This window comes from Nerophis lumbriciformis, linkage group LG03 (assembly GCF_033978685.3).
Source record: "Nerophis lumbriciformis linkage group LG03, RoL_Nlum_v2.1, whole genome shotgun sequence".
NCBI lineage: Eukaryota > Metazoa > Chordata > Actinopteri > Syngnathiformes > Syngnathidae > Nerophis > Nerophis lumbriciformis.
This window is the reverse complement of record NC_084550.2, coordinates 55,076,915-55,089,968: the sequence shown is the minus strand read 5'-3', so window position 1 is coordinate 55,089,968 and position 13,054 is coordinate 55,076,915. Positions and strand designations below refer to the sequence as shown.

At 38.0% G+C, this 13,054-nt stretch overlaps 1 protein-coding gene across 1 annotated transcript in view; it reads left to right on the top strand.

Moving 5' to 3' along the window:
* The window catches only part of necab3 (N-terminal EF-hand calcium binding protein 3), a 74,054-nt gene extending 65,581 nt beyond the window's left edge, over window positions 1-8,473 (top strand). Inside the window, exon 13 of the mRNA XM_061939665.2 lies at window positions 5,020-8,473. Coding sequence (XP_061795649.2) covers window positions 5,020-5,048 — 29 coding nt within the window. The 3' untranslated portion in view covers window positions 5,049-8,473. The remainder of the gene's footprint in view (window positions 1-5,019) is intronic.
* The last annotated feature ends 4,581 nt before the right edge of the window (window positions 8,474-13,054 follow it).

Sequence of the window (13,054 nt, the reverse complement as noted above, 5' to 3'; positions counted from 1 at the left end):
CCCCTGGGAGGTGAGGGGAGCGGTGAGCAGCAGCGGTGGCCGCGCTCGGGAATAATTTTGGTGATTTAACCCCCAATTCCAACCCTTGATGCTGAGTGTCAAGCAGGGAGGCAATGGGTCCCAATTTTTATAGTCTTTGGTATGACTCACGACCTTCCAGTCTCATGGTGGACACTGAGCAGGTAAACAAGGCAGGTTGAAGCTAACCACTAAAGCTTTAATGTAAAGTAGGGGAGATAGATACAGATGTCGATACTATTGATACCTTATATAGTATCAGTATATAAACAATACTAAAGTGATTACATTAGTATTTTGCTTTTTCTTGTTCTTATTATTACAAAATCATATTTGTTGGTGTTTTTTGTTATTGTTTATGTTTACACATCAAAGGAGTAAATCTGCATACTGGAAGGCTTTGAGGGCAAAACCCGAATGACTAAAACAGGAGCCAACAGTAGTTTTTGCTTTTGTTTATTGTGCAATAGCCACTTTATTTTGTCCCCAAAAATTGTATTTAGAATTGAAAACCACAAGTTTAATACATCATGGGCCTGATTTACCAAGATCCAAATACCAGGCGCTACACAGCGTGTGCAAAATAACGTGTACTATGAGTGTGATCTACTAAAACTGCGTGTGGAGCAGACCGCCTTATTTAAATGGGTATTATGCATGCAATGGGACTTTTACCGCAGAGACGCTCATTTACTGCAAATTCATGTTATCATGCTCATACCTGTGTGCGCCATGTTGAACCAGCAGCACTCATCTATAATCTGTATCATCTTTTCCCAATTGCAATTGTTGCGTTTGGACCAGTTGTTCCTCCCAGGGAATTCAAGCGGCTGGTCGCTCCCAAGCTCTTTATGACAGTACAGCTGAGTAGAAGAACCACCAGAGACAGAATAGGTGTTTTGTAATTTTGTCTCCAAAGCTTTGGAAATATAATGAGACCAGTCCAGCAGAGAACATTCAATCGCGCAGCTAAGATGATCTGATCTAAAATATGGAAACCTTCTCTTCTATAAAGTGTCTCTCCCTCCCACCCTCGTTGTCTTGTCTCTCTTTCTCGCCCAAACACATGCCCATTGTCCTCCTCAGCTGGACACAGGAACAGATAAGGAAAAGGAGTATCTCTCCTCCTTACATTCCAAAGTCAAGATTAGCACACAGTATTTGCAGACAACCAAAAGACCACAATTGGAAGAAGAACACTAGCTGTTTTGTAATATGATTATGAAAATAAATAAGTAACACTTAAATACGGATATATGTAAATATCTGCCTCCGACACAATCTAGACAACAGAGACATATGCACACTGGCAAATAATATTCCGTGCGCGAGGCTGTGGATCGCATCACCAGCGCATTTTTTGTGCGTCTGGAATGACTCAAATGCAAAACAAAAGGCACAATGAAAGACATATTTTCATGTAGGGGATATATTATAGTAATATATTTTCTAAATTGAAAAGAAAAACCGAACATTACAAAAAAAAAAAACGCCAGCAGACACCATAACGCATATATTGAATTAATTTTAATCAGCCCTATAAATCATCCAGCTGCTGTAAAATTATGAAAGGAAATTGCAGAATAGACGATTGTTACGCGCGGGTCGCATCTTACTGTGCGGTCGTTCTCCCAGGATTCAGACGGACGACTCCGGACAAAAGCGTGAGGTAGGAGATGATTTATTTATCATAAATCGTAGCCAAACAGGAAACAAGCAAAAGAAAAAACGTGCCGATTGCACGGGAAGCTAAGGTACCACTTAGCTCAGGAAGCATATAAACTAGGATTCAAGAAATACTAACGTAACTTGCTGCGTGGAGCAAACAATGAAGCCAGACTGAGCGTGGCGAGAAAGGTGAATAAATAGCCCTCTGATTAGTGCTCGACAGCAGGTGAGCATGCCGACCACTAACCAGAGGCAGGTGAACCCAATTAGTACCCATAGAAACCAAAACAAACCCAGAGGTGGACAAAACAGGAACTAAGGGAGTCCAAAACTAACAGAACATAACTAAACAAAACATGATCCGGGCCACGGATCATGACAACGATATGTCTACACTGCAAAAAGTCAGTGTTCAAAAACAAGGGGAAAAAAAACAAAAAATAGGGGTATTTTACTTGAACTAAGCAAAATTATCTGCCAATAGAACAAGAAAATTTGGCTTGTCAAGACTTTCCAAAACAAGTCAAATTAGCTAACCTCAATGAACCCCAAAATACCTTAAAATAAGTATATTCTCTCTAATAAGTGCACTTTTCTTGATAGAAAAAACAAATACGAGACCTTTTTTCTCAATATGTTGAAAAATATTCTTAAATGAAGTAAATGCTAGTGCCATTATCTTGACATAATGATATGCGCTTGGCATTACATTCTTGAAACCAGCAAACTTATACTAAAAACTAGTTTATTTTTCGTAATGGAAAGGCAACAAGGCAAGCACTTGTTAGTCTCGGGGTCTCCTAGCCACTCAGGCAAATCATATGGTCTAAAGCCAATTTTTTTTTATTGTAATTTTGAAGAATTTATCTGAATGTGCATGAACTATTTCTGTTCAACATTATTTGAAATGTTTAAATATTACCTCAGTTTACTGTACTGTGCCAACTGTACTACTATAACAGTACATCTTTTCTATTGTGTCATTGAAAATAAAACAGCAAAGTCCATTTGGCTGTCATCCGTTTTAATGATGAGACACAATTGTGTCAAAGTCATGATTTTTTATTTCATGCTTGAAATAAGAAATAATTATTTTGAAAAAGCAGTTTTATTCTTGTGAATGTTGATGACACAGCTTTGCATCAGTTGATATTCTATTTTCAAGCATGTTTTACTCAATATAGGTCATCAAATCTCAGCAACAAGCTGTAATATCTTACTGAGATCATTTAGGACCAAAACCCTTAAAACAAGTAAAACACTCTAACATAAAATCTGCTTAGTGAGAAGAATTATCTTATCAGACAGAAAATAAGCAACTATCTCCCTTATTTGACATATTTAATCTTACTTAGATTTCAGTTTTTGCAGTGTAATATTTTTTATTTGTGGCCGTCCAAAATGTTGACACACATAGGACGGAGAATTCTCATTTGTGTATCGTCTGTCTGTGCAGGGCAAGCACTGATCCTGCAGCCGTGTGTGGAACTGTCAGTTTGCACGTCCCTCTGACACCTTCTAAATAAAACGCAAAACAGTGCTCGTGAAACGGTGATGAGTGTTGATTAATCACATTGCGCGTGCTAAATAATTATATTTGCATCTTTTCCTCCCAGTAGTGTGGGCGTTTTGATGATCAGCGCATGTTGCGCATATTAATGCAGACACAGATTGCATTAACCGTCACACACATCGTTGCACACGTCATTTGCGTGTGCTATCAGGTTTGCACGCGTTTTAGTACATAGCCGTAAATCAGGTTTACAACAATTTACAACAGTTTACAACAATACTAGCAAATTCTAAATTTAATAAGACAAGCTTTATACAAAGGTGTTATTGTGTTGCTACACTGCAAAAAGTCAGTGTTCAAAAACAGGGGGAAAAAATACAAAAATGAGGGGTATTTTATTTGAACTAAGCAAAATTATCTGCCAATAGAACAAGAAAATTCGGCTTCTCAAGACTTTCCAAAACAAGTAAAATTAGCTAACCTCAATGAACCCAAAAATACCTTAAAATAAGTATATTCTCACTAATAACAAGTGCACTTTTCTTAGTAGAAAAAAAAAGAGACCTTTTTGCTCAATATGTTGAAAAATATTCTTAAATTAAGTAAATGCCAGTGCCATTATCTTGACATAATGATATGCGCTCGGCATCATGATTTTTTTTTTCATGCTTGAAATAAGAAATTCTTACTTTAAAAAAGTAGTTTTATACTTGTGAGTGTTAATGACACAGCTTTGCAACAATTGATATTCTAGTTTCAAGCATGTTTTACTCAATATAGGTCATCAAATCTCAGCTACAAGCTGTAATATCTTACTAAGATAATTTAGGATCAAAACCCTTAAAACAAGTAAAACACTAACATAAAATCTGCTTAGTGAGAAGAATTATCTTATCAGACAGAAAATAAGCAAATATCACCCTTATTTGAGATATTTATTCTTACTTAGATTTCAGTTTTTGCAGTGTAGGAAACACTTTCAGCTTTATAATCTATTGTCAAAGTATCAAATTGGGATCGGAAGCCAAATATGTTCATTTTTTCCCTCGAAAAAAGTCAGGAAAAAAACGAGTTGTCTTATATTAAGAAATGTGTACGTACATACAAACTAGCAGGCGACTTCCGCCTCAGCGAGTGAAAGCTTTTCTTCCGGTCACTCACTCACTCACACACACACTCACCAGCCTTGGTACTATGAATCACCATGGAAACTGCCGGTGGAAAAAGGGTTGTGTTTCTTTACACCACTGGGACAAGAAGTGTTCATGCGTGCTAATGGCGGTTATGAAGACGTTCTCAGAGAGAAAAGTAATACTCCTGCTGCTGAGAATGTAAAATAAATGTAAAAAGTGTGTCGGTGCGTACGTTTGAAGGCAGAAGTTTAGTGATTTTACCTTAAATCACAATTTTCTTGTGACCCATAATTATACACATTATGATACCAAATAATATATATATATCATTGCCACAGGAGGCTGCTATATACTGTATATCACGTTATAGATTTAGGTCCCTACCTTTGGGTCAGATAAACCAAGAACAAACGCTGAGAAAATAGTGATATAATAATAATTATTATTAATTTGCATACTTTTACGGACGGTATTTGCTGATATTATTCTTGCCTGGTGGCTTCTCTGTGATTGTCAACGAAGGCCAGGCTGCGCTGGTCTGGGTGAAATCATATCAAAATAAGTGTGATGCAGCGCTGTGGAAGTTACACTGCATCACACTCGGGGACCTTCCCAACAATTCATCAAATACATCAAAACACACACGCTGATGTACACTAATGTGCAGTATGTGTGTTTTCCCTGCAGCTTCCTGGTGGATCGTGCCTAACAATTGAATGGGGGGAGCGTCACAGCCACTGTCACACCGACGCTGGCAGTTCACCCACCTGCATGGACGTACACACACACACACACACACACACACACACACACACACACACACACACACACACAGGGGGGGGGATTCAAAAGTGTTAGAAGGCTGTGTCGCCGTCTTGCCTGCTCCAGCAGCTCGTTGTTTTCAGCGGCTCATTACTGCGCTATTACATGGTACACAATGTGTGTGTTTGTGTGTATCGTTGTGTTTTGTTATGCCTCCAAACAAGCAAGCATGATAATGATGATAAAAAGTTGTTTTATACATACCGTATTTTTCAGAGTATAAGTCGCACCGGCCGAAAATGCATAATAAAGAAGGAAAAAAACATATATAAGTCGCACTGGAGTATAAGTCGCATTTTTGGGGGAAATGTGTTTGATAAAAGCCAACACCAAGAATAGACATTTGAAAGGCAATTTAAAAGAAATAAAGAATAGTGAACAACAGGCTGAATAAGTGTACGTTATATGAGGCATAAATAACCAACTGAGAACGTGCCTGGTATGTTAACGTAACATATTATGGTAAGAGTCATTCAAATAACTATAACATATAGAACATGCTATATGTTTACCAAACAATCTGTCACTCCTAATCGCTAAATCCCATGAAATCTTATACGTCTAGTCTCTTACGTGAATGAGATAAATAATATTATTTGATGTTTTACGGTAATATGTTAAAGGGGAACATTATCACAATTTCAGAAGGGTTAAAACCATTACAAATCAGTTCCCAGTGGCTTATTATATTTTTCGAAGTTTTTTTCAAAATTTTACCCATCACGCAATATCCCTAAAAAAAGCTTCAAAGTGCCTGATTTTAACCATCGTTATATACACCCGTCCATTTTCCTGTGACGTCACATAGTGAAGCCAACACAAACAAACATGGCGGAAAGAACAGCAAGCTATAGCGACATTAGCTCGGATTCAAACTCGGATTTCAGCGGCTTAAGCGATTCAACAGATTACGAATGTATTGAAACGGATGGTTGTAGTGTGGAGGCAGGTAGCGAAAACGAAATTGAAGAAGAAACTGAAGCTATTGAGCCATATCGGTTTGATTCATTTGCAAGCGAAACCGACGAAAACGACACGACAGCCAGCGACACGGGAGAAAGCGAGGACGAATTCGGCGATCGTCTTCTAACCAACGATTGGTATGTGTTTGTTTGGCATTAAAGGAAACTAACAACTATGAACTAGGTTTACAGCATATGAAATACATTTGGCAACAACATGCACTTTGAGAGTGCAGACAGCCCAATTTTCTTCAATTAATATATTCTGTAGACATACCCTCATCCGCGCTCTTTTCCTGAAAGCTGATCTGTCCAGTTTTGGAGTTGATGTCAGCAGGCCAGGGAAGCTAGGGTCGATATTCTTCTCTTGATCATCTTCGGTGGCATAAGGGACGGTGTGAGCCAAGACATCCAGGGGGTTTAGCTCGCTCGTCTGCGGGAACAAACTGCCGCCATTGCTTGCCGTGCTACCGAGGGCCTTTGTCCCTGAATTGCTCACACACTCCAGCAGATTCAATGGGGGTCTGGCGGCAGATTTCTTTGACTTTATCGTTGGAAATGCATCTGCTTTGAGTGTCGCAGGATATCCACACATTCTTGCCATCTCTGTCGTAGCATAGCTTTCGTCGGTAAAGTGTGCGGAACAAACGTCCAATTTCTTGCCACTTTCGCATCTTTGGGCCACTGGTGCAACTTGAATCCGTCCCCGTTCGTGTTGTTACACCCTCTGACAACACACCGACGAGGCATGATGTCTCCAAGGTACGGAAAACAGTCGAAAAAACGGAAAATAACAGAGCTGATTTGACTCGGTGTTTGAGAAAATGGCGGATTGCATCTCGATGTGACGTCACGTTGTGACGTCATCGCTCCGAGAGCGAATATTAGAAAGGCGTTTAATTCGCCAAAATTCACCCATTTAGAAATATATGGTCTTTTTTCTGCAACATCAAGGTATATATTGACACTTACATAGGTCTGGTGATAATGTTCCCCTTTAATAATTTCACACATAAGTCGCTCCTGAGTATAAGTCGCACCCCCCGGCCAAACTATGAAAAAAAGTGCGACTTATAGTCCGAAAAATACGGTAAATCAATTAATGGTAAATTCATGGTTTTATACATAAATGCATTTGTCCCAAGGGTTCGGTTGTACATCAAATAAATAGCATACAATCACAGTGCTGCTCGCTGGCCGCTAGTGGGCGTAGTTGCCATCCATCTATCTTGACACGCTTAAAGTAGCAGTAGAACGGAAAAACAAGTTGACTTTATATGCTTGATTGTGTTTCACTATATTCATTAAACCATATTCAATTGTATTAACGGTATGTGAAAATACTGTATAAACATCACACAATGCCACAATTACAACCGCTTCGAATATCTTTGGCAATTTCCGTAAGTTCGAGGTCGGATGACATCAGGATGGGAAAGCGTCTGCACTCTGACCGTATCATCAGATCAGTCGTACTGGAAATATGCAAAAATTGGAAAGATATGTGCTGTCTATTAAGGCTGTGAATTTTTTTGAGCACCACTCGAGTCGATGCGACTCAAAACCAATGCTTTTCCTTAACATCGGGTGCCAGTTCTATGATTAACGACATTCCCCCATAAAATAGATAAAACAGCTGTGAATAAATTCTATATTACTAAAAAGAAAACTGGTTTTGTTGAACAAAATTGTACCCAAACATTTAAGAAAGTCAAAAACAAATAAGGCAACATGAACACACTTGTCTTTTGTAAAATACATCTGTACAGCCATACTTGCCAACCCTCCCGGATTTTCCGGGAGACTCCCGAAATTCAGCGCCTCTCCCGAAAACCTCCCGGGACAAATTTTCTCCTGAAAATCTCCCGAAATTCAGGCGGACCTGAGTGACGTGTCGACAGCCTGTTTTCACGTCAGGCTTTCCCACAATATAAACAGCGTGCCTTCCCAATCACGTTATAACTGTAGAATGATCGAGGGCGAGTTCTTGGTTTCTTATGTGGGTTTATTGTTAGGCAGTTTCATTAAAGTCCTCCCAGCGCGGCAACAACACACAACAACAGCAGTCACGTTTTCGTCTACCGTAAAGCAGTTCGTCTGCCGTAAACAGCAATGTTGTGACACTCTTAAACAGGACAATACTGCCATCTACTGTACATGCATATGTGACAATAACATCTACAGCTTTTAGAGAGTGCAGTGCACAACTGCGCACACAACAAGGAGACGAAGCAGAATGCATCATCAGAGAGGGTGTTCAGCATGGTTAGAAAAATAGTGACAGAAAATAGAACAAGGATGGATGGACAATTCAACCCTTAACTCAACAATGAGTAGATGAGTGTTATGTGTGTGTATATGTGTAAATAAATTAACACTGAAATTCAAGTATTTCTCTTATATATATATATATATATATATATATATATATATATATATATATATATATATATATATATATATAATAAAATAAAATAAATATATATATATATATATATATATATATATATATATATATATAATAAAAAAAAATATATATATATATATATATATATACTGTATATATATATATATATATATATATATATATATATATAGCTAGAATTCACTGAAAGTCAAGTATATCTTATTACATATATATAGTATAAATGAAATACTTGACTTGGTGAATTCTAGCTGTAAATATACTACTCCCCTCTTAACCACGCCCCCAACCACGCCCCCTGACCACGCCCCCCCCCTCCCGAAATCGGAGGTCTCAAGGTTGGCAAGTATGTGTACAGCAGATTTTTTTTTATCGATTTTTAAATGTTTTGCATCGATTAAGAATCGCTACAAATAGGGATCGCAATTAATTAAAAAAAAATTAAAATTGGGACACCCCTATCATTCACAATCCTTACGTCGGACAATTGATTGATTGATTGAAACTTTTATTAGTAGATTGCACAGTACAGTACATATTCCGTACAATTGACCACTAAACCCAAGTTTTTCAATTTCTTTAAGTCAGGGTCCACGTTAATCAATTCATGGTAATACAATAACAAATACAGTACGCTAAATCATAAATAAATATCTAACAATTGAGTCAACAGATTGATTGTGCCCATAAAGCCCTCTAAAAAAAAACGCCAAAAACCGCCAACAATACCGTATTTTCCGCACTATAAGGCGCACCGGATTATTAGCCGCATCTTCTATGAATTACATATTTCATAATTTTGTCCACCAATAAGCCGCCCCGGACTAAAAGCCGCGCCTACGCTGCGCTAAAGTGAATGTCAAAAAAACGCTGCGCTAAAGTGAATGTCAAAAAAACAGTCAGATAGTTCAGTCAAACTTTAATAATATATTGAAAACCAGCGTTCTAACAACTCTGTCCCAAAATGTACGCAAATGTGCAATCACAAACATAGTAAAATTCAAAATGGTGTAGAGCAATAAATAGCAACATAATGTTGCTCGAACGTTAATGTCACAACACACAAAATAAACATAGCGCTCACCTTCTGAAGTTATTCTTCATTCGTAAATCCTTCGAATTCTTCGTCTTCGGTGTCCGAATTGAAAAGTTGGGCGAATACGGGATCCAAAATGGCCGGTTCCGTCTCGTCGAAGTCACCGGAGTCAGTGTCACTGTTGTTGTGCAGCAGTTCTGTGAATCCTGCCTTCCGGAAAGCTCGGACCACAGTTGTGACCGAAATATCTGCCCAGGCATTTACGATCCACTGGCAAATGTTGGCGTATGTCGTCCGAGGCTGTCTGCCCGTCTTAGTGAAGGTGTGTTCGCCTTCGGAGCTGTGTGAAAAAAGCCACCCGGCCTCTTCGCGTAAACTTCCCTTAACCACTCGCTCATCTTTTCTTCATCCATCCATCCCTTCGAGTTAGCTTTTATGATGACGCCGGCTGGAAAGGTCTCTTTTGGCAAGGTCTTCCTTTTGAATATCACCATGGGTGGAAGTTAGCATGGCAAGCTAGAACCACAGTGAAGGATGACTTCTCATTCTCTGTGGTGCGAATATTCACCGTACGTGCTCCCGTTCCACAGTGCAGTTCACAGGAATATCAGTTGCTGTGAAATACGGTAGTAATCCGTGTGCGGATGGAGAGATTGCGTCTTTTTATGAACCGGATCCTTGTCCTTTGTAGGAGCCATTTTGTGGTCTTTACAGATGTAAACAGGAAATGAAACGTACGGTGATATCCGCGCGTTTTTTCTTCTTCTTCCGGGGGCGGGTGAAGCGCTTCCTGTTCTATGGGGGCGGGTGAAGCGCTTCCTGTTCTATGGGGGCGGGTGCTTTCCTTGGCGGTTGCTTGCGTAGAAGAAGAAGCGCTTCCTGTTCTACCGGGAAAAAAGATGGCGGCTGTTTACCGAAGTTGCGAGACCGAAACTTTATGAAAATGAATCGTAATAAAGCGCACCGGGTTATTAGGCGCACTGTCAGCTTTTGAGAAAAATTGTGGTTTTTAGATGCGCCTTATAGTGCGGAAAATACGGTACTCCATTTACATGACCTGAATATTAACCAAATATGAATGATATTGTTATTATAAGCGCTAACGCAGGCGGCCTATTTTAGCGGTGAGCTAATGCGAGCTTACGCTGCTATTATTGACACACTGAGCCGGTGGCTGCTTTTGCTTTGTCTCAAACTTGCTAAAATGCAAATTCTAGATTATATTTCATGCGTCTTCACCTGGTAGAAGACAAATGTGGCCGTGGACCGAGAGGCTGGTCGACTTTCACATCCCCGCCAAATGTGGCAACTTTTTTTAACCCTTCGTGAGGATTGTGATTGATTCTTCATCAGAACAAGATTATATGAGCGTCCCAACATGAGTGAAAATTGTACAATAAGTGTTTGTTATTGTTAGCATGTATATTTAGCACCTCACAATGCTGTTGATGCTATAGTGTTTCAATAAAGCTACATCCATTTAGCACTCGGCTTCTAAAATGTATTGCTCGTCCTCTTTGTGTTCGGGGTCAAAAATATAAGGTTCCGGATCATAAGTTTTTCCTAAGTAATCGTTGTTGGCTCCCACAAAGTCTGCATGATTAGCATTGTTGTTGATGGGGAAGAGAGCTGTAGTTGCTACTTCTACGTCACAAATAACGTGCCTGGCTTCCTCATTCTCTCTCTAAAATGGCTCGGAAGTTTCCGTGAGATTGATACTATTTCGATCATGTCTATTTACTCGCAATCTTTTTAAGTCTTAAGTGTAATGAATCAGATATATATGACACTAGCTTCATTATAAAGGCAACTTGTTTTTACAATCTACTGCTACTTTAATTCATAGAGAGCAGTTTCTAAAATGGAGCACAGGCCTTGAAACTTGGCTTTGTTTGCATGTTGGATCTTTGTATAGGAAAATATACACTGCAAAAAGTCAGTGTTCAAAAACAAGAAAAAAAAATACAAAAATGAGGGGTATTTTACTTGAACTAAGCAAAATTATCTGCCAATAGAACAAGAACATTTGGCTTGTCAAGACTTTCCAAAACAAGTACAATTAACTAACCTCAATGAACCCCAAAATACCTTAAAATAAGTATATTCTCACTAATAACAAGTGCACTTTTCTTGGTAGAAAAAAAAATTAGACCTTTTTGCTCAATATGTTGAAAAATATTCTTAAATTAAGTAAATGCCAGTGCCATTATCTTGACATAATGATATGCGCTCGGCATCATGATTTTTTTTTTCATGCTTGAAATAAGAAATGATTACTTTAAAAAAGTAGTTTTATACTTGTGAGTGTTGATGACACAGCTTTGCATCAGTTGATATTCTAGTTTCAAGCATGTTTTACTCAATATAGGTCATCAAATCTCAGCTACAAGCTGTAATATCTTACTGAGATCATTTAGGACCAAAACCCTTAAAACAAGTAAAACACTCTAACATCAAATCTGCTTAGTGAGAAGAATTATCTTATCAGACAGAAAATAAGCAAATATCACCCTTATTTGAGATATTTAATCTTACTTAGATTTCTTTTTTTTGCAGTGTACATGCTGAGGAATATAAATAATTAGTTCCAGGGTCAAACTGTGGCCATTTTAAAACATTTTACTGTACAGGCTTTAACCTTCCTAAGCATCCTACAAGTGTAAAACAAAGTTATTAAAATGACATATAAACACTATAAGTCTTACACTGCAAAAACTGAAATCTAAGTAAGATTAAATATCTCAAATAAGGGTGATATTTGCTTATTTTCTGTCTGATAAAATAATTCTTCTCACAAAGCAGATTTTATGTTAGAGTGTTTTACTTGTTTTAAGTGTTTTGGTCCTAAATGATCTCAGTAAGATATTACAGCTTGTTGCTGAGATTTGATTACCTATATTGAGTAAAACATACTTGAAACTAGAACATCAACTGATGCAAAGCTGTGTCATTAACACTCACAAGTATAAAACTACTTTTTTAAAGTAATAATTTCTTACTTCAAGCATGAAAGAAGAAAAAAATGATGCCGAGCGCATATCATTATGTCAAGATAATGGCACTAGCATTTACTTAATTTAAGAATATTTTTCAACATATTGAGCAAAAAGGTCTTTTTTTCTACCAAGAAAAGTGCACTTGTTATTAGTGAGAATAAACTTATTTTAAGGTATTTTTGGGTTCATTGAGGTTAGCTAATTTTACTTGTTTTGGAAAGTCTTGACAAGCCAAATCGTCTTGTTCTATTGGCAGATGATTTTGCTTCGTTCAAATAAAATACCCTTAATTTTTGTATTTTTTTTTTTCTTGTTTTTGAACACTGACTTTTTGCAGTTTTGCTTTTATGACAAAGGCGTAGCAGGAAAGTCAATTGCATTTTTACCAATAAAAAAGTCATATTCTTGCTGCCATACAAGAGTAAAAAGAACTTTACAAAACTCACATGACTTCCTGTCCTTGTGCTGCTCTTTTCACCTT